The sequence below is a fragment of the Nerophis ophidion genome, linkage group LG08 (assembly GCF_033978795.1).
Source record: "Nerophis ophidion isolate RoL-2023_Sa linkage group LG08, RoL_Noph_v1.0, whole genome shotgun sequence".
NCBI classification, from domain to species: domain Eukaryota; kingdom Metazoa; phylum Chordata; class Actinopteri; order Syngnathiformes; family Syngnathidae; genus Nerophis; species Nerophis ophidion.
In genome coordinates, this window is record NC_084618.1 from 72,277,933 (window position 1) to 72,300,145 (window position 22,213).

General features: G+C 38.9%; 2 protein-coding genes across 7 annotated transcripts in view; both read right to left on the reverse strand.

Moving 5' to 3' along the window:
* The window catches only part of LOC133558334 (hyaluronan-binding protein 2-like), a 34,495-nt gene extending 30,612 nt beyond the window's left edge, over positions 1-3,883 (reverse strand). Inside the window, exons 1-5 of one of the 3 annotated variants that reach the window (XM_061909622.1) lie at positions 3,706-3,878; positions 3,628-3,640; positions 3,503-3,556; positions 497-604; positions 285-401 (exon numbers count right to left, since the gene is read on the reverse strand). In XM_061909622.1, the coding sequence (XP_061765606.1) occupies positions 285-401; positions 497-604; positions 3,503-3,556; positions 3,628-3,640; positions 3,706-3,777 (364 nt within the window). In that variant the 5' untranslated portion in view covers positions 3,778-3,878. Of the gene's footprint in view, positions 1-284; positions 402-496; positions 605-3,502; positions 3,557-3,627 lie in introns of all 3 variants that reach the window. The other 2 variants (XM_061909623.1, XM_061909621.1) reach the window with 2 other exon arrangements.
* Positions 3,884-10,865: 6,982 nt separating this feature from the next.
* The window catches only part of dnmbp (dynamin binding protein), a 113,029-nt gene continuing 101,681 nt past the window's right edge, over positions 10,866-22,213 (reverse strand). For all 4 annotated transcript variants that reach the window (XM_061909625.1, XM_061909624.1, XM_061909626.1 and 1 more), the window contains 5 exons: positions 17,897-18,232; positions 17,614-17,826; positions 17,336-17,534; positions 16,711-17,264; positions 10,866-13,017 (listed from right to left, as the gene is read on the reverse strand). In XM_061909625.1, the coding sequence (XP_061765609.1) occupies positions 12,832-13,017; positions 16,711-17,264; positions 17,336-17,534; positions 17,614-17,826; positions 17,897-18,232 (1,488 nt within the window). In that variant the 3' untranslated portion in view covers positions 10,866-12,831. The remainder of the gene's footprint in view (positions 13,018-16,710; positions 17,265-17,335; positions 17,535-17,613; positions 17,827-17,896; positions 18,233-22,213) is intronic.

Below are 22,213 nucleotides of genomic sequence, written 5' to 3' on the forward strand. Positions count from 1 at the left end.
ACGATTCGATTCTCGATTCAAACTGATTCTCGATTTAAAGAAATGCACCTGGGGATAGGTTGATTGGCCCTTGTGTGTGAATGTGAGTGTGAATGTTGTCTGCCTATCTGTGTTGGCCCTGCAATGAGGTGGCGACTTGTCCAGGGTGTACCCCGCCTTCCGCCCGATTGTAGCTGAGATAGGCGCCAGCACCCCCCGCGACCCCAACAGGGAATAGGCGGTAGAAAATGGATGGATGGATGTTGTTGTGTATGTAACACATATTGTAAATGTCAGGTACTCACATGATTGGCAGTCAGGGCCTCGGAAAGGCTCATAGCACTTGCAGGCGTAAAAGGGGAATTTGTCCTGGTGCACACAGTCACCGTGACCACACTCAATCCCGTGGCACAGATTTCTGGCTGAATAGTCGGAGAGATGAATATGAAAAAAATATTAAGACGCACGTACAGCATAATAATCAAATAAAAAGAAGTTGGGATGTAGCTATACTTACTTTGTGTGCATGTTTTGCCTTTGTGAGGCATATCACACAAACACAGAAAGTTCCTGCCGGACTCAGTGCAATTGCCATTTGTGCAGGGGTTTGGATGACAAGGATCCGCTTGTAAAAGACATTAAAACAAATATTATACAGAATAAAGACCAACAATTTCCTTAAAATATATGACAATTAAAACATTAAATTAGAATGTTAAAAGGCAAAAAACAGATCTATGTTTTGGAATGAATAAATAAAAGGCCATCATTTTTATTTTCATTAATTAAATCATAAAACGCTTCACGGTGGCAGAGGGGTTAGTGCGTCTGCCTCACAATACGAAGGTCCTGCAGTCCTGGGTTCAAATCCAGGCTCGGGATCTTTCTGTGTGGAGTTTGCATGTTCTCCCCGTGAATGCGTGGGTTCCCTCCGGGTACTCCGGCTTCCTCCCACTTCCAAAGACATGCACCTGGGGATAGGTTGATTGGCAACACTAAATTGGCCCTAGTGTGTGAATGTGAGTGTGAATGTTGTCTGTCTATCTGTGTTGGCCCTGCGATGAGGTGGCGACTTGTCCAGGGTGTACCCCGCCTTCCGCCTGATTGTAGCTGAGATAGGCGCCAGCGCCCCCCGCGACCCCAAAAGGGAATAAGCGGTAGAAAATGGATGGATGGATAAATCATAAAACATTGAACATAATTATGTATTATCCCATAATCATTATTGAGGCATGCTGAAAAATACATACATATATTTTAAATACATTAAAAAATTAATTCCATTGAGATAAAGAAAGTACACACCCCAAGACCAGTGAAGTTGGCACGTTGTGTAAATGGTAAATAAAAACAGAATGCAATGATTTGCAAATCCTTTTCAACCTACCGTATTTCTTTGAATTGCCGCCGGGGCGCTTATTTAAAACCACTTCTCACACCTGCGCTTACCAAAGGCATGCGGTAAAAGTAAGCATGCGCTCATTATTTTAAAACCTCTTCTCACTCCGGCACTTACCAAAGGCATGCAGTAAAAATTTGAGTGTGATGTAAGCTTGGGCCTTAAATCCTACTGAATAGCTCTTAATCTTCTTCCCTTTATGCGATTTCTAATTACCGGTATTGAAATCAGCCTCTTCCATTTTGAAAATGATGAGAGGGGAGGTGTCACTTGTGACGTCACAAGTTTGACCAGGCGGTAACACTAAGCATGCGCTAATTATTTTGCGAAGCGAGTTTGACCCGGCAGTAATTCAAGGCAGGCGCATACTATATGCCCTGCGGCAATTCAAGGAAATACGGTATATTCAATTGAATAGACTGCAAATACAAGACACTTAACGTTCGAACTGGAAAACTTGTTTATTTTTTGCAAATATTAGCTCATTTGGAATTTGATGCCTGCAACATGTGTCAAAAAAGCTGGCACAAGTGGCAAAAAAGATTGAGAAAGTTGAGGAATGCTCATCAAACACTTATTTGGAACATCCCGCCGGTGAACAGGCTAATTGGGAACAGGTGGGCGCCATGATTGGGTATAGAAGCAGCTTTTATGAAATGCTCAGTCATTCACAAACAAGGATGAGGCAAGGATCACCACTTGGTCCACAACCGCGTGAGCAAATTTTACAACAGTTTAAGAACAACAATTCTCAACGAGCTACTGCAAGGAATTCAGGGATTTCACCACCTACGGTCTGTAATACCATCAAAAGTTTCAGAGAATCTGGAAAAATCACTGCACGTAAGCGATGGTATTATGGACCTTGGATCCCTCAGGCAGTACTGAATCAAAAAAGACATCACTGTGTAAAGGATATCACCACATGGACTCAGGAACACTTCAGAAAACCACTGTCAGTAAGTATGGTTCGTCGCTACATCTGTAAGTGCAAGTTATTATCTACAACACCCCAAAACGCCGCCTGCTTTGCTGGAAAAGTGTTGTGGTCTGACGAGTCCACATTTTAAATTGTTTTTTGAAACTGTGGACGTTGTGTCCTCCGGAACAAAAGAGGGAAAGAACCATCCAGATTGTTATATGCGCAAAGTTCAAAAGCCAGCATCTGTGATGGTATGGGGGTGTATTAGTGCCCAAGGCATGGGTAACTTACACATCTGTGAAGGCACCATTAATGCTGAAAGGTACATACAGGTTTTGGAGCAAAATATGTTGTCATCCAAGAAACGTTATCATTTCAGCAAGACAAGTGTTACAACAGTGTGGCTTTGTAAAAAAAAGGGTGCGGGTACTTTCCTGGCCCGCCTGCAGTCCAGACCTGTCTCCCATCGAAAAAAGAGTGCGGGTACTTTCCCGGCCCGCCTGCAGTCCAGACCTGTCTCCCATCGAAAACGTGTTGCGCATTTTTAAGCGTAAAATACGACAGCGGAGACCCCGGACTGTTGAACGACTGAATCTCTACATAAAACAAGAATGGGAAAGAATTCCATTTTCAAAGCTTCAACAATTAGTTTCCTCAGTTCCCAAAAGTTTATTGAGTGTTGTAAAAAGAAAAGGTGATGTAACACAGTGGTGAACATGCCCTTTCCCAACTACTTTGGCACGTGTTGCTGCCAAGAAATTCTAAGTTAATTATTACTTGCAAAAAAAAAAAACAAGTTTATTAGTTTGAACATCAAATATCTTGTCTTTGCAGTGCATCCAACTGAATATGGGTTGAAAATGATTTGCAAATCATTGTAGTCCGTTTATATTTACATCTAACACAATTTCCCAACTCATATGGAAACGGGGTTTGTACATCAAGCAAGAGTGGGAAAGAATTCCACCTGAAAAGTGTTGTTAAAATTAAAGGCCATGTAGCACAGTCGTACAAATGTTCCTGTGCCAACTTTTTTGCAATGTGTTGCTGCCATTAAATTCCAAGTTCATGTTTATTTGCAAAAATTCAATTTAAAAAAAAGTTGAAAAGGATTAGATAATCATTGTATTGTTTTTATTTACGAAATACACAATGTGCCAACTTCATTGGTTTTGGGGTTTGTAGTAGTAGAATATACTTACTGTGAATGAGGTTATCAGGTATCCTCTTGAACAAATTAATTCCATCCATTACACCTTAAAAAAAAAGGAAGACAGATCAGATATACTCTACACCCATGTGTCAAAAAGCACGTGTCCGTTCTTACCTTTTAACACCGCCTGTAACAATTGACAACAAGATGATTGCTTAACCATTGTCTGGCAAACGCGGTTGAGATACTTACAGTCATTAAGTTTCCTTGGACGCTGAGGACGCCCACGCTCATTAGAAGCAGGAGTCGTGCTGCAAACGGCATGGTGTGGCATTCAGGCGGAGTAGGTGGAGAATGACGGAGAAAAGAAACTCAAATGTCCAAGTGATGTGGTCCTTGACAGCTGTATCAACCTTTAGCTCGGCATATTGATCATGCTTCATTTATCTAACCCTACTTTTATTTACTTGCACCATGGACTACCTTGAACCTCCAGTCCATGCCAATCAACAAAATACTATTGCCTAAAAGAAAAAGACTAAACAATTCTTGGCCCTTTCACAGTGCTTATAAGTGAGAATTGGTTTTTTTTCCCAAGCTGGCCAATATTATTTCTCTCTTAATGTTACAGGTGCTATTCTTGAGTTTGAGAGAACAAGTGTCAGTTATTTTCGCCACGGTCCATGTGGCTTTCCTCGCTGTTTCTTGCAAGTATCATTATCACTGGTGGACGAGGACCGGCTAAACATGCAACCATACTTGCCAACCCACCCGGATTTTCCGGGAGACTTCCGAAATTCAGCGCCTCTCCCGAAAATCTCCCGAAATTCAGGCAGAGGTGGAAGCCACGCCCCGTCCAGCTCCATGTGGACCTGAGTGACGTGTCGACAGCCTGTTTTCACGTCCGCTTTCCCACAATATAAACAGAGAGCCTGCCCAATGACTTTATAACTGTAGAATGATCGAGGAGGAGTTATTGGTTTCTTATGTGGGTTTATTGTTAGGGAGTTTCATTAACGTCCTCCCAGCGCGGTAACAACACACAACAACAGCAGTTTGTCTGCCGTAAACAGCAATGTTGTGACACTCTTAAACAGGACAATACTGCCGTCTACTGTACATGCATATGTGACAATAACACCTACGGCTTTTAGAGAGTGCAGAAGAATGAGGAAGATACAGCCATGGCGACGCCGATGACGAGTAAGATGAAGAAATACGCTTGTAAGTTCCAAGCCGCAGCTCCGATTGGACCTGGATAGCCTCCGGGAAGAAGTAGTGGATTAACCAATTGCTTGGCAGTGAAGATCTTCCTCAGGAAGCAAAGATTGACCGGTTTTGGGCCATGCTAGGGAGGGATGAAAGATTCCAGACTCTAGTGCATTTGATGAAAGCACTTTTGTGAGTGCCACACAGCAACGCATCATCAAAATGAGTGTTCAGCATGGTTAGAAAAATAGTGACAGAGAATAGAACAAGGATGGACAATTCAACCCTTAACTCAACAATGAGTAGATGAGTGTTATGTGTGTGTGTATATGTGTAAATAAATTAACACTGAAATTCAAGTATTTCTCTTATTTAAATATATATATATATATATATATATATATATAGATAGATAGATTTATACATAGCTAGAATTCACTGAAAGTCAAGTATTTATTATATACGTCTATATATATATATATATATATATATATATATATATATATATATACATATGAAATACTTGACTTGGTGAATTCTAGCTATAAACTCCTCCCCTCTTGACCACACCCCCAAACATGCCCCACCCCACCCGGCTGAGCTGGAGCCGTTAGTATAGTATAGTAAGAGTATAGTAAGAAAGGTGGGCGGATCGATAGAAATATTAACAGTAACGATACCAAGTGTCAGGTTCAAACACTGATGACATCTATTAAACAGACAAAGAAGCAAGGAATTAAACAGAGACAGAATTAAATTTGGCTCAATTAAGGAGAAACGTCTGGGCTGTACTCTTGTAGTCTCCACCACGCTCTGACGAAAGATTGTACGCATCCTCTTTTATTGGGACTTTCCCTGATTACATGGCAACAGCTGTTTCTAAGGGGGAGGGGTCGTACACAGCAATCGCCTATGAATATATCCATCCCCCAATTTTCTGCCCCTTATTCCCTTTGGGGTCGCGTGGGTCGCTGGTGCCTATCTCAGCTACAATCGGGTGGAAGGCGGCGTACACCCTGGACAAGTCGCCAACTCATCGCGGCCTTTGAATACAAAACAGTTCAAAGAAAAGGTGCCTGGAGGGGAGTCAAGCCCTGCTTCGTCTCCGCTTTGTAGATCTCGGGTCAAGACAAAATCTTCCTGTGGATTACAATAGAAGAAACTGACGCCTTCATGTTGCTTCCCTTCGTACACAGTGGAGTTTTACAAGCCTTCTGCTTGGTAAGATCAAAGACAGCTTTTGTCTGCTCACAGGGCGAGCTGAACTCAACGTAACACAAAGTTTTTGTGATAACTTAAGACACAATTATTCTGACATCAAGTATAGTGGTTCGATCAATCTTTTACTATCAAAAAGTATTTTGTTGTTTATCGCTATTGTTTACAAACTTGTAATGAAAAACTGGTAGTAAAACTTCCCACCCCACGTGTCAGGCTTTCCCCTGACAGTTTGTCTATGTTTTAGTGTTTTCCTCTTTGTTTAGTATCTCCTGTCTTTAGTTCCTGTCTAGTGCTCTTATTTTGTGAGCTTCCCGTCTTGTTCCCTGAGTGCTGTGTTCCTCCTCAGCTGCGGCTGATTGGCACCTGGCCATACCTGTTGCCAATCAGCCCGCTCCTATTTCTACCTGCTTTGTGTTGTGTCAATTGCTGGATCATTGTATTGTCATTCGGACTTGTCGTTGCCATATGTTGCTCTTGTCGTGTCTGTGATTCTTTTCAGATATTACCTGTCATGCTACATTTTGTCCTGGTCGTCGTAGCGGTAAGCTGTTCTTGTTAGCCATTAGTTATTTCCAGTTTTTCTGTTTGCTATCCTCTAGCTTCCATGCTAAAGTTCTTTTTTGTTTTTCTAGCTTCCAGTGCTAGCTCCCTTAGTTTGTTATTCCGCCCACGTGCGTGCTTTTTGTTTGTAACCTTCGTTTGTTAGGGGAAAGAAAAGAAGCGGCAGATCAACTGGTCTAAAAAGGAGGTCTATTTAAAGGCTAGAGTATACAGATGAGTTTTAAGGGCCATTTATTTGTGGGCCATTTATTTGCAGGTGCAAATAAAGTACAGCGTCACCCGACTCGACTAGAAAATGAGTCAAGGTCAAAGATAATATAGCATTTTAATTTTTTTATTTTTATTTTTACTTGGATTTTTTTTTTTTTTTTAATACACTTTTCTGGTCAATTGTTCTGATATGTGAATAAGTTCTAGCGTACACACACACCGGGTACAATGTTGTATTAACATTTGTATTGTCTTCATTTTTGCACTAGTTTCACTTTTTTATACACATTTTTCATTCTTTTTTCAACTTCTTCTTCTCCAGATTTTGGCGCGCTATACCTTCCACATTTTTCCCCCGATTCAAACCGTTCCAACTTCAAACTGTTCAGCCTATTTGGCAATCGTGGGCTTTCCCTTGACAAAAAAAAAAAAAAAAAATCCCAGATTTCCAAGTTTTCCGATTCAAAATTACCTTATTTTTCGGACTATAAGTCGAAGTTTTTTAATAGTTTGGCCGGCCGGGGGTGCGACTTATACTCAGGAGCGACTTATGTGTGAAATTATTAACACATTATCGTAAAATATCAAATAATATTATTTATCTCATTCACATAAGAGACTAGACGTATAAGATTTCATGGGATTTAGCGATTAGGAGTGACAGATTGTTTGGTAAACGTATAGCATGTTCTATATGTTATAGTTATTTGAATGACTCTTACCATAATATGTTACGTTAACATACCAGGCACCTTCTCAGTTGGTTATTTATGCATCATATAACGTACACTTATTCAGCCTGTTGTTCACTATTCTTTATTTATTTTAAATTGCCTTTCAAATGTCTATTCTTGGTGTTGTTTTTTATCAAACAAATTTCCCCCCAAAAATCCGATTTATACTCCAGTGCGATTTATATATGATTTTTTCCTTCTTTAATATGCATTTTCGACAGGTGCGACTTATACTCCGGAGCGACATATACTCCGAAAATTACAGTAATTGGCCACTTTTTAAGCTTCTACCATTTCCACATTTTTCAATCTATCCATACCAACATTCTGGAAATTCAAAGTACCCTTTTTCCAAGTTAAAACAAAAATTCCAGTATTTCCCAGAATTCCTGGTTTTCCAAAGCGTTATTTCCACCCTTATTTCTGTCGACTACTCCGTTGCAAATTTTCTAACTCATTTCAACCGTTCCAGCATCAAAACACTCCTTTTAATTAGGACAAAAAAACTAAGTTGATTTTTGAACTGGAAAAATTCCCGGTTTTCCCAAATTCCATAATCCCATTTCTCAATTCAACATGCTACTTCAACATTTCTTGACCGATTTGAAAAATTCCAACACCATCCCTTTTCAACTCATTCAGACCATTCAAGTTTTTGAAGCTTTTTCCGAAACTCAGCATTCAAAACCATTCCAACATTCAAACCATTTTAGCGTTTTTCAACAATTTCGACATTTAAACAATTTCCACATTCATCCTACATTCCATTAGCGTTCCAGTTCAGCGTCAGATTTTCATCATTCAAACCATTCCCACATTCAAACTAATCTTACATTCAATCAATCAATCAATCAATCAATGTTTACTTATATAGCCCTAAATCACTAGTGTCTCAAAGGGCTGCACAAACCACCACGACATCCTCGGTAGGCCCGCATAAGGGCAAGGAAAACTCACACCCAGTGGGACATCGGTGACAATAATGACCCAGTGGGACGTCTGTGACAATGATGACTATGAGAACCTTAGAGAGGAGGAAAGCAATGGATGTCGAGCGGGTCTAACATGATACTGTGAAAGTTCAATCCACAATGGATCCAACACAGTCGCGAGAGTCCAGTCCAAAGCGGATCCAACACAGCAGCGAGAGTCCCGTTCACAGCGGAGCCAGCAGGAAACCATCCCAAGCGGAGGCGGATCAGCAGCGCAGAGATGTCCCCAGCCGATACACAGGCGAGCAGTACATGGCCACCGGATCGGACCGGACCCCCTCCACAAGGGAGAGTGGGACATAGAAGAAAAAGAAAAGAAACGGCAGATCAACTGGTCTAAAAAGGGAGTCTATTTAAAGGCTAGAGTATACAAATGAGTTTTAAGGTGAGACTTAAATGCTTCTACTGAGGTGGCATCTCGAACTGTTACATTCATACTACATTTTGTCGGCATTTCAACTTCAGCATTGGAGCATTCTTCCCGAATTGCCTTGTCGAGTTATTTATGTGCCGCAAAGAGGGAATATTTAAATGAATGATATCACTGTCAAAGCATGTGGATATGGCACCGCGACCACCTTAAGATTTACAATAAAAACATCAACTTCAAATTATATGCAATATTTCAGAATAAATTCCACCAATAAAAAAAATATTTGTGTACATTTAAAGGCCTACTAAAACCCACTACTACCCACCACGCAGTCTGATAGTTTATATATCTATGATGAAATATTAACATTGCAACACATGCCAATACGGCCTTTTTAGTTTACTAAATTGCATTTTTAAATTTCCCGGGAATTTTTTCTTGAAAACGTCGCGTAATGATGACGTTTACCCTTGACGTTACGGGCTGTTAGGAATATGAGCGCTGCGCACACACACAGCTAAAAGTCGTCTGCTTTAGCAGCATAATTACACAGTATTTTGGACATCTGTGTTGCTGAATCTTTTGCAATTTTTTCAATTAATATTGGAGTAGTCAAAGTAGAAAGACGGAGTTGGGAAGCTTTAGCCTTTAGCCACACAAACACACGGTGATTCCTTGTTTAAAATTCACGGAGGTGAAACTTTACTATGGATCAGAGCGCAGTCAAGCGAACATGGATCCCAACCGAATGTCAACCAGCAGGTTTCGGTGAGAAAATTGAGGTTAAAAAGTCGCTTCTTACCGGATATCAGCTGAGCTTGTGCCGCCCATAAAGCGGCCGTCGACTTCCCTGAGACACTGCACGTCAACACCCGGCCGTGGACGTACACCTCCGACTATCAGGTACTGTTAAACTCACTAAAACACTTGCAACACAATAGAAAGATAAGGGGTTTCCCAGAATGATCCTAGTAAATGTGTCTAAAAACATATGAATCGCTCTCAATGCAAGTGCGTTTTTTTGTTTTGTTTTTTCTAGTCCGTCGCTATCAATATCCTCAAACACAAATCTTTCATCCTCGCTCAAATTAATGGGGAAATTGTCGTTTTCTCGGTCCCAATAGCTGTTTTTGTTGAAGGCTCCCATTAAAATCAATGTGAATATGTGAGGAGCCATCAACATGTGACGTCATCGTCTGCGACTTCCGGTAGAGGCAGGGCTTTTCTCCAGTTGCGAACTTTATCGCGGATGTTCTCTACTAAAATCCTTTCAGCGAAAATATGGCAACATCGCAAAATGATCAAGTACGACACATAGAATGGACCTGCTATCCCCGTTTGAATAAGAAAATCTCATTTCAATAGGCCTTTAAATTATTCAGTACTTCATATTATCCTATAAATGCTACCAGTGATTGTTTCCTTGAGTAAAAAAAACAAACGTTTAAATAAATACGATAATACTGAGCTAATCTTTTGAACGGCTCCTTAACATCCGAATCCCTTCAAAGAGCCATAAATCCTATCTCGAATGAAAGTCGACACCAGACTAAGCAACATTTTATTTTGAGCCCGGCGCCAGTAGAAAACAAAAATTTTCCACTGTTATTCATTTGTAAATTTTTACGTTCCGAGTAAAATTTTCTATGAAGCGCCCGGTCATTCATAATTTTTTTTTTTTAAACACTGATTGTTTTTAGTTTTTCCAATTATGCGCATATTTCAATGATTATGTATGCTAGCATGTCTTCATGTTTCTTAACCCCAACCCACAAATATCACCCTCTTTTTCGCCCAGATGACTATAGTAACAGAACTATTTACATAAAAAAATAAATAAAAAGCATGTACCACCGTAATTAATTCATCCCAAAAATGTAGAAAAGTTAATGCTTTCCTATAAGTAACCAGTGATTCGTTTTTCATTTTATCAAAATAAAATCTTGGCGATACAAGCTTTTTTCATTGGGCGGAGATTACTTTATTATTTTTAAGTGTTAGAAGGACACCAAGTGTCAGGTTTCAGATGTTGAAAAGATCCCAATTCAACTGGTCATTAAAAATAACAAACGTAACAAAGAAATGCAAGCCAACACAATACATGAAACAGAGTATTTCTAATCAGCAGTGCTGTTGTTTTAATCAAACCTTGGGATGACTGTACAGTGGGCGCCATAGCAAATATTCCATATACAGCATTACATACAGTATGTACAGTACCTGGAGGTTTGCCCTGTTTTTCCAGGTTTTTATTTCACAGTGTCACTCCAATTAGAAAAATAGATATATTTTCAGGCCACTATCAAAATAAAAGTCAAAGAGTGTCATCAAGCTAGCACCGATTAACTTTTAAAGGTGAACTGCATTTTTGTTTCTATTTTGCCCACCATTCACAATCTCTATGTGTGACAAGAACACATCTATTTTAAGTGTCTTCTAAATAGTGAAAAACTGCAAGCAAGAGGCGGCTAACAATACAGGTAATGGGAAGTCATCTATTACGCTTGTGAAGCCCTCTAAAAAACCTCTATCAACGTTTTACATACATACAGTGTATATGTAATATAATAACAGATATTTAAATAATAGCATGCACCGTATTTTTCGGACTATTAGTCGCAGTTTTTTTTATAGTTTGGCCAACTGCGACTTATAGTCTGAAAAATACGGCGATATTGGTTATTTTAAGCATGACCGGAACTTTTTTCCTGGCCACATGGATTTCACAGAGCGCCTAGCAACAAACGTTACTTTCGTCAACAACACCCAGTGATCTTGGTGATCTGCATCAATTCAGTAACGTAAGAATAAAAGTGCATTTCTGTCGATATGCATCATAACAAAAAACGTTATATTAAAAAAATGGATAGATGTTGATAGTCCACCTCATATTGACTATTATACACAAGCCATGGAGATGACATCCGTAGAAAAACTGCATTTAGTTTATATAATAATGAATAATTTCTTTGAATATGGGATCCATTATTTAAATTACTTTTAACTATTAAAACCCTAAAATAGGACATTTTTATCTTTATGGTAAATATTGGATACAATGTGTCGTCTAGCTTAAGAGCTGTGATGCAATAAGTCTGTTACACTATAGTTCATTTTGATTTTTTTTAAATAAACGACTGTAGTTGTAATGTAAATGAGTGATTATAACAATTATCTTTATTTTCCTTGTTTTTTTAATCACTGTTATGTTTGAAATCTTATTAATATGGATACTGTTGGTGATTTTCTTTTTTGTTTGACTCCTTTGGATTTTTCTGTCATGTTTGTGTGTCTTCTCAATTGCTCTTTTGTTGCAATTTGGAATGTTGCTGGGCTTGGATTGGTTTGGAATTGGATTATGATATATTATCATCGTATTATTATGTGTTATTCCATTGGGTTGATTGTAATAATAATGAAAAAAAAACAACAACAAAAGAAACAACGTTTTGTGTGTGCTACCACAAATAATGGGAAACTTTAAGAAAGATGACTACTTTTTGACAAATAAGGCTCCAGGACCGTATCTTATTCAGAACGGACCTCCTCGGTTTTAGCTCCTACAATAACAAGCGTGTAAATGGAGTGTTGGCAGTTTTTGGATGTTTTTTTAAGAGGGCAGAATAGATGACCCACCATTTCTGTACTTGCATTCTTAGCTGCCTCTTGCTAGCAGTTTTTCACTGTTTAGTACGTACACTAAGAAAAAAGAACGACGTGTGTTCTTGTCTCACATACGGATTGTGGATAATAGGTGAAATGAAAAGAAAAAAAAACGCCATTCCTCTTTAAATCTAATTCGAATCAACCCATGTCTTTGACACCTCAAACGACTAAGTGCCTGCCTGCCTCACACCTAATACTCAATTCCTTGTTCTTTTTTATCTCACTAGGTTTCAAGAGAAACAAAGGAGGGCTGCAAGTACAAAAACATACGATAAGTTTTTAAATATAGGCATATAACGCAACTTTTAGGAGAAAAGTCAGCCAAATCCCTCCCTGGTGATAATACTCCATGACCAAAAAGTTAGTTCTGTGTGCTCGTCACCTGAAGGTGGCAGTTTGGGATTAAACCTGCTCAGGTGTACTCAGATTTGCGGATGTAGTTGGAAGGCACGTAACCTCTCCGTCCTTCCGCCTCGCCCAGCCACCATTCACTGTTGCCGTTCACGTCCTGGAACTCTAGTATGCGCAGTCGTTGGTTAGCCGAAATGCTCAGTTCATTAGCGCAGCGGGCACTGAAGGAGTAGAGGGCAAAGTAGATCTAAAAAAAAACAAAAAAAACCCACAAAAAGACAACAATTTCATGGTTAATTTATATTTGTGCAGATGCTTAATGCTAAAAGAACAGGAGCAAACAGTAAGCGTATATACCGGGGGTCAGCAACCCGCGTCTCTAGACACGCATGTGGCTCTTTAGCGCCGCCCTAGTGGGTCTATGGAGCTTTTTCAAAAATGTATGAAAAATGGAACAAGATGAAGGGAAAAAATATAGTTTTTGTTTTAATATGGTTTCTGTGGGACACGGGTGTCCAAAATTTTTCCACTGAGGGCCACATGGAAAAATTAAAGCATGCAGGGGCCAATTTTATATTTTTCATTTTCAAACCATAACAAAATATATGGATTTTTAAAATGTATTTGACATTTAGGAATCCCGGGGACCATAAAGGGTCTCAGTTATTAAAATGTTAAAAACAAGTCAAATTTGTATTATTATTTTCTTTTACGCTTACAGTAAATCTCTATATCAACTTAAAAAAAAAAGAAAAAAAAAAAAAGGTTTTATAGCTTTTCTGTCAAAAACATCTTTGTTTTTTTAATAGTGAAACTGAAATATGCAGTATTTAGTAATTAGAGCCCTAAAATATCAATAATGCAGAACACTATTGATTTTAATTCTTTATTATTTTTGAGTAATCACAGTGAAAAGATAAATAAAATACCTCTTATATATTTGAGATCCAAAAGGTGCCCCACTCAGAAATTGATACATTTTTATTAGTTGTTTTTTTTTTACTTTCAACACTTACGTTACCAGATGAACTTCAGATATATCTGTCAATTTCACGCTTAAACTATTATTTTGTTTGTTTTATGCTATTTTGTCAAACAAAACTTCGTTTTTATATGGCAACTACACAATTTACCACATAAAACATTTTAAAGTGAAATATTTGAACTAATTGGAGCTTTGAAAATAATTCATTATAACATGGATTTTTTTGGCATTATTATTATTTATTTTTTTTAAGCAATGGCAAAAAAATCAAAAAAAGAAAGACAAAAGGAAAAAAAAAACAGCCTGCATGGCAGCTTTGTGTCAACATTGCAACTTTTTCTCGATAGATTTCACCTCATTCCAATATTTTTAATGTTATTTTTTATTTTTGCAATAGTATTTCCAGAATGTGTGGCGGGCTGGTAAACAATTAGCTTCGGGCCGCAAATCCCTGCTGTAGGAGGACAAACATGACACAAACCTCCCTAATTGTTATAAAGCACACTGTTTGTATTAAACATGCTTCACTGATTCAAGTATTTGGCGAGCGCCATTTTGTCCTACTAATTTTGGAGGTCTTTGAACTCACCGTGGTTTGTTTACATGTACAACTTTCTCCGACTTTCTAGCACGTGTTTTATGCCACTTCTTTTTCGGTCTCATTTTGTCCACCAAACTTTTAATGTTGAGCGTGAATGCACAAAGGTGAGTTTTGTTGATGTTATTGACTTGTGTGGAATGCTAATCGGGCATATTTTGTCCCTGCATGACTGCAAGCTAATCGATGCTAACATGCTATTTAGGCTACCTATATGTACATATTGCATCATTATGGCTCATTTGTAGCTATATTTGAGCTCATTTAGTTTCCTTTAAGTCCTCTTAATTCAATCTATATCTCATGACACACACGCTATCTGTATGTAATATGGCTTTAATTTTTTGTGGCTCCAAACAAATTTGTTTTTGTATTTTTGGTTCAATACGGCTCTTTCAACAGTTTGGGTTGCCGACCCATGATATATATGATCAGTACCACGTAGCATGAACCGCTAAAGAACAACAGCTAATGAGTAGCCGTTTGAAATGTAACAGGGATTTACTATATTTCATCTCACTCCAAAAACAAAACATCATTATTGTAGATTTTCTTATGATTTCGAATAAGATACATCTGACACTTTATGCAGCACAAGCACCCGCAAACAGGCTGTTAGCAGCTAGCTAGTTAACGGAATGTAGCATTCACTGCTATAGCATTCGCCGGCAAAAACAAAAGTACAATGATTATTTCTCATAGCTTTCTGAACTTGGTTAGTTTATATCATTTGTTCATGTATCAGCAAATTATACAGATATATAAAAATACAAGAAAAAATTAAATGTATATACTAAATGCAGAACAAACACCCGCACACAGGCAGTTACGGGTAGCTAGTTAGCAGAATATAGTATTCACTGCTAGTGAACATTCGCTAGGTCAAAATACACGAACACAAAAGTATAATAACAATTTATAGGATTAACTTTTTGAATTTTATTATTTATTTGTTTGTTTGTATCATTTGTTCATGTATCGTCCAATTGACTACAGCAGAACAAGCCTAAGTTGCTGTAGTTAGTTGGTGATTAAATCGCAAATGTTGTCATGTTTCTTAATCAAAAAACAAAAAGGTTAGTATTATATATTTTTCTCCTAATTACGAGTGAAAAATATGTGACTTTTACAGAAGCTAAATGCCACACAACCGATTGTATTTTATAGGCACAGTTAGCAGATCGGTTTCATGAGCAGAAACACAAAAACAGAACAAGCTAGTTACGAAAGCTTATGGTTTGGCTTAGTCATGTTTGTCAGACAAAATGCAAAAAGGTCAATAAAAGGGGATTTTTTTTCCCGCCCAAATACTACTTAATAGCTTTAGAAATGTGCTAAGATGCTAAATGTTCCACAACAAACCTTACACACACACAGTTAGCGTAATGTAGCATGAACCGCTAACACGCATTAACTAATGAGTAACGGTAAGTTTGTATTGTTAGTTTACATATCAGCTGCTTGAACTTTATTTTTTCCATATATCTTTTCACTACAAAAACAAAACGTCAATATTATAGATTTTCTTATGATTACGATATGTGAAACTTTTTATGCATTTATTCATTACCATGAATTTATTAACGTGGACCCCGACTTTAAACAAGTTGAAAAACTTATTCGGGTGTTACCATTTAGTGGTCAATTGTACGGAATATGTACTGAACTGTGCAATCCACTAATAAAAGTTTCAATCAATCAATCAATCAATCAAAAACACCCGCAAATTAGCTGTTAGCAGCTAACTAGTTAACAGAATGTAGTATTCACTGCTAGTGAGCATTCGCCAGGTCAAAATACACAAAAACAAAAAAGTTATTTCCCATAACCTTTTGAACTTTGTTAGTTTGTTAAGTATCAGCCAATTAACTAAGCTTAATATGTTAGAGCTAGCTCGCTATTCATCGCTACTTTTATCATGCTTCTTCCTATTCAAAAAAACTAAATGCCAATATTATATTTTCTTATAATTAATTACAAGTGGAAAATATGTGTCTTTTTAGATGCGAAATGCTACACAACCGATTACAAAGAAAGCAAAGTTAGCTTATCAGTAGCACGAGCAGAAACATAGAAACTAACTGTTTTGTTTAGTCATGTTTGACACTCAAAATACAAGAAGGCTAATATGAGTTATTTTCTTCCAAATGCAACTAAATAGCTTTATAAATGTGTTTAGAGGCTAAATACAACACAACAAACCTTAAACACACAGTCAGCAGGAAGCTAAGTAGCATAAGCTGCTAGTGAGCGTTTTTTTTCTAGCTGCAATTGTATTTCATTTCATATTAGGATTTAAATGAATTTTGTTGTTTTGGGATTTTAAAGCATTTGTGATTCAAAACAGTAAATCTCACCTGATGTCCGTCTGATTCGCTGTCCTGCTCCGATTCCGGCTCACTAAAGTCGTCTTGAGAGTACGTCGGCTTCTTCTCGCCATTCCTCCGCCGGTTTGAGTTTGAGTAGGCTTGGTCGCTGTGTCGCTGCGAGCGGCTGTTTCGGTGTGAGGAGTAAGAGTCCGTCTCCGATTGGTCGCTCGGCGTGGCGTGACTGACGTCGTACGAGTCCCTGTGGCGGGTCGAGCGCTGATAGGGATGCTCTGGGTTTCTGTGACGGTGCGAGGGATCTTGCGGCGAGGAGTTCACAGAGTCGGGGGGAGGCACTCGAGAAGGCGTGGATTCCAGCGACGGGTGCGGTGACGAATGGCTCTGAGGCTGCGTCGTGGAAAAGCTGACGGCTGCTGTCTCCTGGTTGAAAGTCAGCGTGCTGTTGCTGTTCTGCCGCGAGAAGACGGGTGAGGAGCCGCCGTAGCCCGACTCGTTAGACGACTGGCTCTCGATGGACACGTCCGAATGGCTCCTGCGCGGGTTGTACGGTTTGAGGAAGGAGCTGTACACGAAGCCCTTAGTGACTGCAAGAAAAGAACATGGAATGTGTAAAAAAATCATCCTTCTGTCATCACTTCTTTGAGAAGCTACATACCGCCGTTGTCAATCAGCCAGCGATTGTTGCTACCCATTGGGTCCTGCTGCTTGATCACCCCTACAAGGTCCCCCTCCAGGATGGACACATCCAAATCCTGGGCTGCGTTGAAGTTCCTCTCAGCCTGGAAGAGTTTCTCATGGACGAAGCGAGCCATCAGTCCGGCGCGGTGCTCATCAGTCTGCAAGATGCAGTTGGGCTGGTGGGTCGAAGACAAAGACGCTTGGTCAGACCAGGATTCGTACCAGGAGTTTGAAAAGGAGGGTTGTCCAACTTACAGGTCCTTGGAGTTGCTTTTTTGAGCTCTGCTTCTCTAGGGTTTTCTTCTCAAAGGGTTTTTTGGCAGCGGTGGTGGTGTTGGTGATGTTGGTTGTGCTTGGGGGCAGGTTGTCAGGGCAGAAGCTGAAACTCTGCAGGAGTTGAAGTACACGGCCGTACTCTTCTTGGAACTGTGCCACCAAATTGCCCTCGGTGCCGACTTTGCGGGAAAACTAGAGGAAATTCAAAGAAAGCCATCAAAAATAAGTTTCTAGCAAACCCGAAGGCAAAAGATGCACTCACAACTTGAAGGAGAGGCTTCAGCTCCCCGAGGGTCGTCTTCATGAAGTCCTTCTGGGCTTCAGCAAAGGCCTTCACACAGCCGGTAAATAACTCCTCTGCGGCGCCGTGGAACTTGGGTAGCTCGTCCAGAAGTTGGGCGTTGAGCGCCTCATAGTTGCTGCGGGCCACCTGCAGCTCGTCCTGAACCCGCCGGTCCTTAAAGCGGTCGGCACGCTCTTTGCAGTTGTCGTAGTCCAGCAGCTTGTCGAAACGCTTCAGGATGAGTTTGTGAGGCCCCGCGAACATGAGGAGCAGCTGGGTGAGCGGGTTGATGACCAATTCCTCCATGCGCTCCTTCTGCTCAACCAAAAGATAACGACACATTCAGGGCTAATCATAAAGCGGCGTACACATCTCAAGACAAATGGGCTGATTTTGTCCCCATGTTCCCTTTTCCGACAGGAAGACAGCAAACGCCCAATTATCTTATGTCTTACAAGATTGTCATGTGGTCTGAGGTGTCCCGATGATTGGCTCCAAAACGGATCTGGACTGACAATCGTAAATATCGAACACGTTTGATATTTATATCAACCCAAAACTCTTCATGTTTGTGAGGAATGCAGACGCCACGCAGGTCATCGCTCTGTAAATTGTGACGTGGTATGCAAAGAAGCTAAAAAAAAAAGATTGCTGCTACTTTGTTGAGAACTTACTCGATCTTACTTGATCTGTTGTAAACAACAGATTTTTTATTATTTTATGAATGCACACATGTTGCAATTTCAATGGTAATATATATATAAAAAAGAATGAACATGATGGAAAGCAGAAAGTGTATTGTTTATTTTGACTAGTCCACTCACTATCCCCCACAACTTGCTTAGCTCTATATTTATAACTGTTGAATTTGTTATTCATTGATTTATATTGTGGTACAAATTGAGAACAGGAAATGAAAAAATAATTATTGCTAACAAGGGGTGGGATTAAATAAGCTCTGCTTCTTCCTACCCCTTATCGGGCAAAATAGAAACGTGAAATATTTATAGAAAGACAGACAGACAGATAGTACTTTGATTCCTTCAGGAGAGTTCCCTCGGGAAAAAAAAACCCCTCCTATATCAAATAACTATTCATGTTTGACATAAACCTAATTAAACAACAACAACAATAGGCATTTAGCCTATAAAGTATGCTTTGTCTAACTCAGGGGTCACCAACGCGATGCCCGCGGGCACCAGGTCGCCCGTAAGGACCAGATGAGTCGCCCGCTGGCCTGTTCTAAAAATAGCTCAAATAGCAGCACTTACCAGTGAGCTGCCTCTATTTTTAAAATTGTATTTATTTACTAGCAAGCTGGTCTCGCTTTGCTCCACATTTTCAATTCTAAGAGAGAAAAAACTCAAATAGAATTTGAAAATCCAAGAAAACATTTTAAAGATTTGGTCTTCATTTGTTTAAATAAATTCATTTGTTTTTTTACTTTGCTTCTTATAACTTTCAGAAAGAAAATTTTAGAGAAAAAAATACAACCTTAAAAATGATTTTAGGATTTTTAAACACATACACCTTTTTACCTTTTAAATTCCTTCCTCTTCATTCCTGACATTTTAAATCAATGTTCAGGTAAATTATTTTTTTATTTATTGTAAAAGATCATAAATACATTTTAATTTAATTCTTAATTTTTGCTTCTGTTTTTTTCGACGAAGAATATTTGTCAAATATTTCTTCAATCTTATTATGATTAAAATTCAAAAAAAATATTCTGGCAAATCTAGAAAATCTTTACAATCAAATTTAAATTTTATTTCAAAGTCTTTTGAATTTATTTTAAAATTTTTGTTCTTGAAATTCTAGAAGAAATAATGTTTTGTCTTTATTAGAATTATAGCTTGGTCCAATTTGTTATATATTCTAACAAAGCGCAGATTGGATTTTAACCTATTAAAAAACATGTCATCAAAATTCTAAAATTAATCTTAACCAGGAAAAATTACTAATGATGTTCCATAAATTCTTTTTTTAATTTTTTCAAAAAGATTCGAATTAGGTAGTTTTTCTCTTCTTTTTTTCGGTTGAATTTTGAATTTTAAAGAGTCGAAATTGAAGATAAACTATGTTTCAAAATTAAATTTTCATTTTTTTCCCCTCTTTTAAACCGTTCAATTAAGTGTTTTTTTTCCATCATTTATTCTGTCCAAAAAAACTTCCGTAAAAGGAAAAAAAATGTACGACGGAATGACGGACAGAAATACACATTTTTAAAAATATATATATAGATTTATTTATCAAAGGTAAATTGAGCAAATTGGCTATTTCTGGCAATTTATTTAAGTGTGTATCAAACTGGTAGCCATTCGCATTAATCAGTACCCAAGAAGTAGCTCTTGGTTTCAAAAAGTTGGTGACCCCCGGTCTAACTACTCGATTAATCTAACAAACTACTGTAATCATTAGATTACTCGATTACTAAAATAAGTGAAAGCCACAGGCCTAGTACTGACCTCTAGCTCGCTCAGTAGATTCTAAAGTCTATGTTCATGCCATCACTTTTAACCCAATTTTTTCTTTTTTTTACTATGGCATTTTTCTTTCTTTCTGATCATATGTCCTCTTCTATAGTGCCCGTTTTCCCGCTTGTTGCTATCGTGGTTGCTTGTTACACACAGGGCCAATTAGTATCTAGGTGTGTAATTCATCCATTTTTAATGGATTTCTGTTTTTTTAGAGGGAGAGGTGGAGGGATGGGTCAATGTTGCTTATTGGTCTACTCAGGCTATAGAAAGTCTATAATTTTGCCGTCCTCGATAAGGTGCTTGTGTGTGTTATTGTTGGCGTCTCTGAAACAGGCAGCAAGAGAGTTCACTCTGTGCTTGGAGTTTAGCACATATCCAACTTTGTTTTGGAGAGGAAATAGAATTAATGGAGGGGGCCCTCTTGTTGTTTACTATCTTTATCTGTTTGGGTTGGTTCCTCCAAAATCCCATTTTTTTGTTTTTTTATTTTTTTCCCCCACAATTAAAGCTCTGCTGTGTGTGTGTGTGTTTGCGGGCGGGTTGTTGACTCGTCATGGTAGGTGTGCCATATTGTAGTTATCCTACTTTTTGTTCTTTGCCAATCCCTCTTATGAGTATCGCCAAAAATGATACCGTCAATTTATTACTTTAAAAGTTATTATAATTTATACAGTTAATTGGGATTATGAGAACACAGGGAAAATATGTTTTGCACATAAAAATGGTTGTATAACTTAATACAACCATCTATCCATCCATCTTCTTCCGCTTATCCGAGGTCGAGTTGCGGGGGCAGCAGCCTAAGCAGGGAAGCCCAGACTTCCCTCTCCCCAGCCACTTCGTCTAGCTCTTCCCGGGGGATCCCGAGGCGTTCCCAGGCCAGCCGGGAGACATAGTCTTCCCAACGTGTCCTGGGTCTTCCCCGTGGCCTCCTACCGGCTGGACGTGCCCTAAACACCTCCCTCGGGAGGCGTTTGGGTGACATCCTGACCAGATGCCCGAACCACCTCATCTGGCTCCTCTCGATGTGGAGGAGCAGCGGCTTTACGTTGAGCTCCTCCCGGATGGCAGAGCTTCTCACCCTATCTCTAAGGGAGAGCCCCGCCACACGGCGGAGGAAACTCATTTCGGCCGCTTGTACCCGTGATCTTATCCTTTCGGTCATGACCCAAAGCTCATGACCATAGGTGAGGGTGGGAACGTAGATCGACCGGTAAATTGAGAGCTTTGCCTTCCGGCTCAACCATCTAAAATTATATAAAAGTATTCCAATAAATAAACATCTATTTTTAATTCTAATGCACACATAAGTTTGCAAATACAATCACAATTGCAAAAAAGCTAAATTAAAATATAAAAAAAACCACTAAAATAATGTATTATTTTAAAAAAAACTGTTCTACTACACACATTTGTTTGAGAAAAAAAAGTCAAAATAGCAAAATAACGAAAAAAGTACAAAAATAAAATGTTTTTCAATTTAAACAAGACCATTAACCTAACTAATGTTACATACAAACATTTGTGAAGAAACATTGCAGTCGCATAAACTCTGAGGAAAATGGAGTAATTTGCTGGAGGTAAAGAAGACAATCTGCAACAAAAGTATCGATCCCACCACACGAGTTTTGATCTGATACCAACACCCACCTTGGTATCGATACTCTCTATATTTAAATGGATACACCTACACCGACCCCTCCTTCCCATACAGATAATGTTCATTCACTCAATATTTCGTGCTTGGAGGACTAGAGTCTGGCTGCTGTGCCTAAATCCAGTCACTGAGCAACCATGACACACGTTGACTATTTTG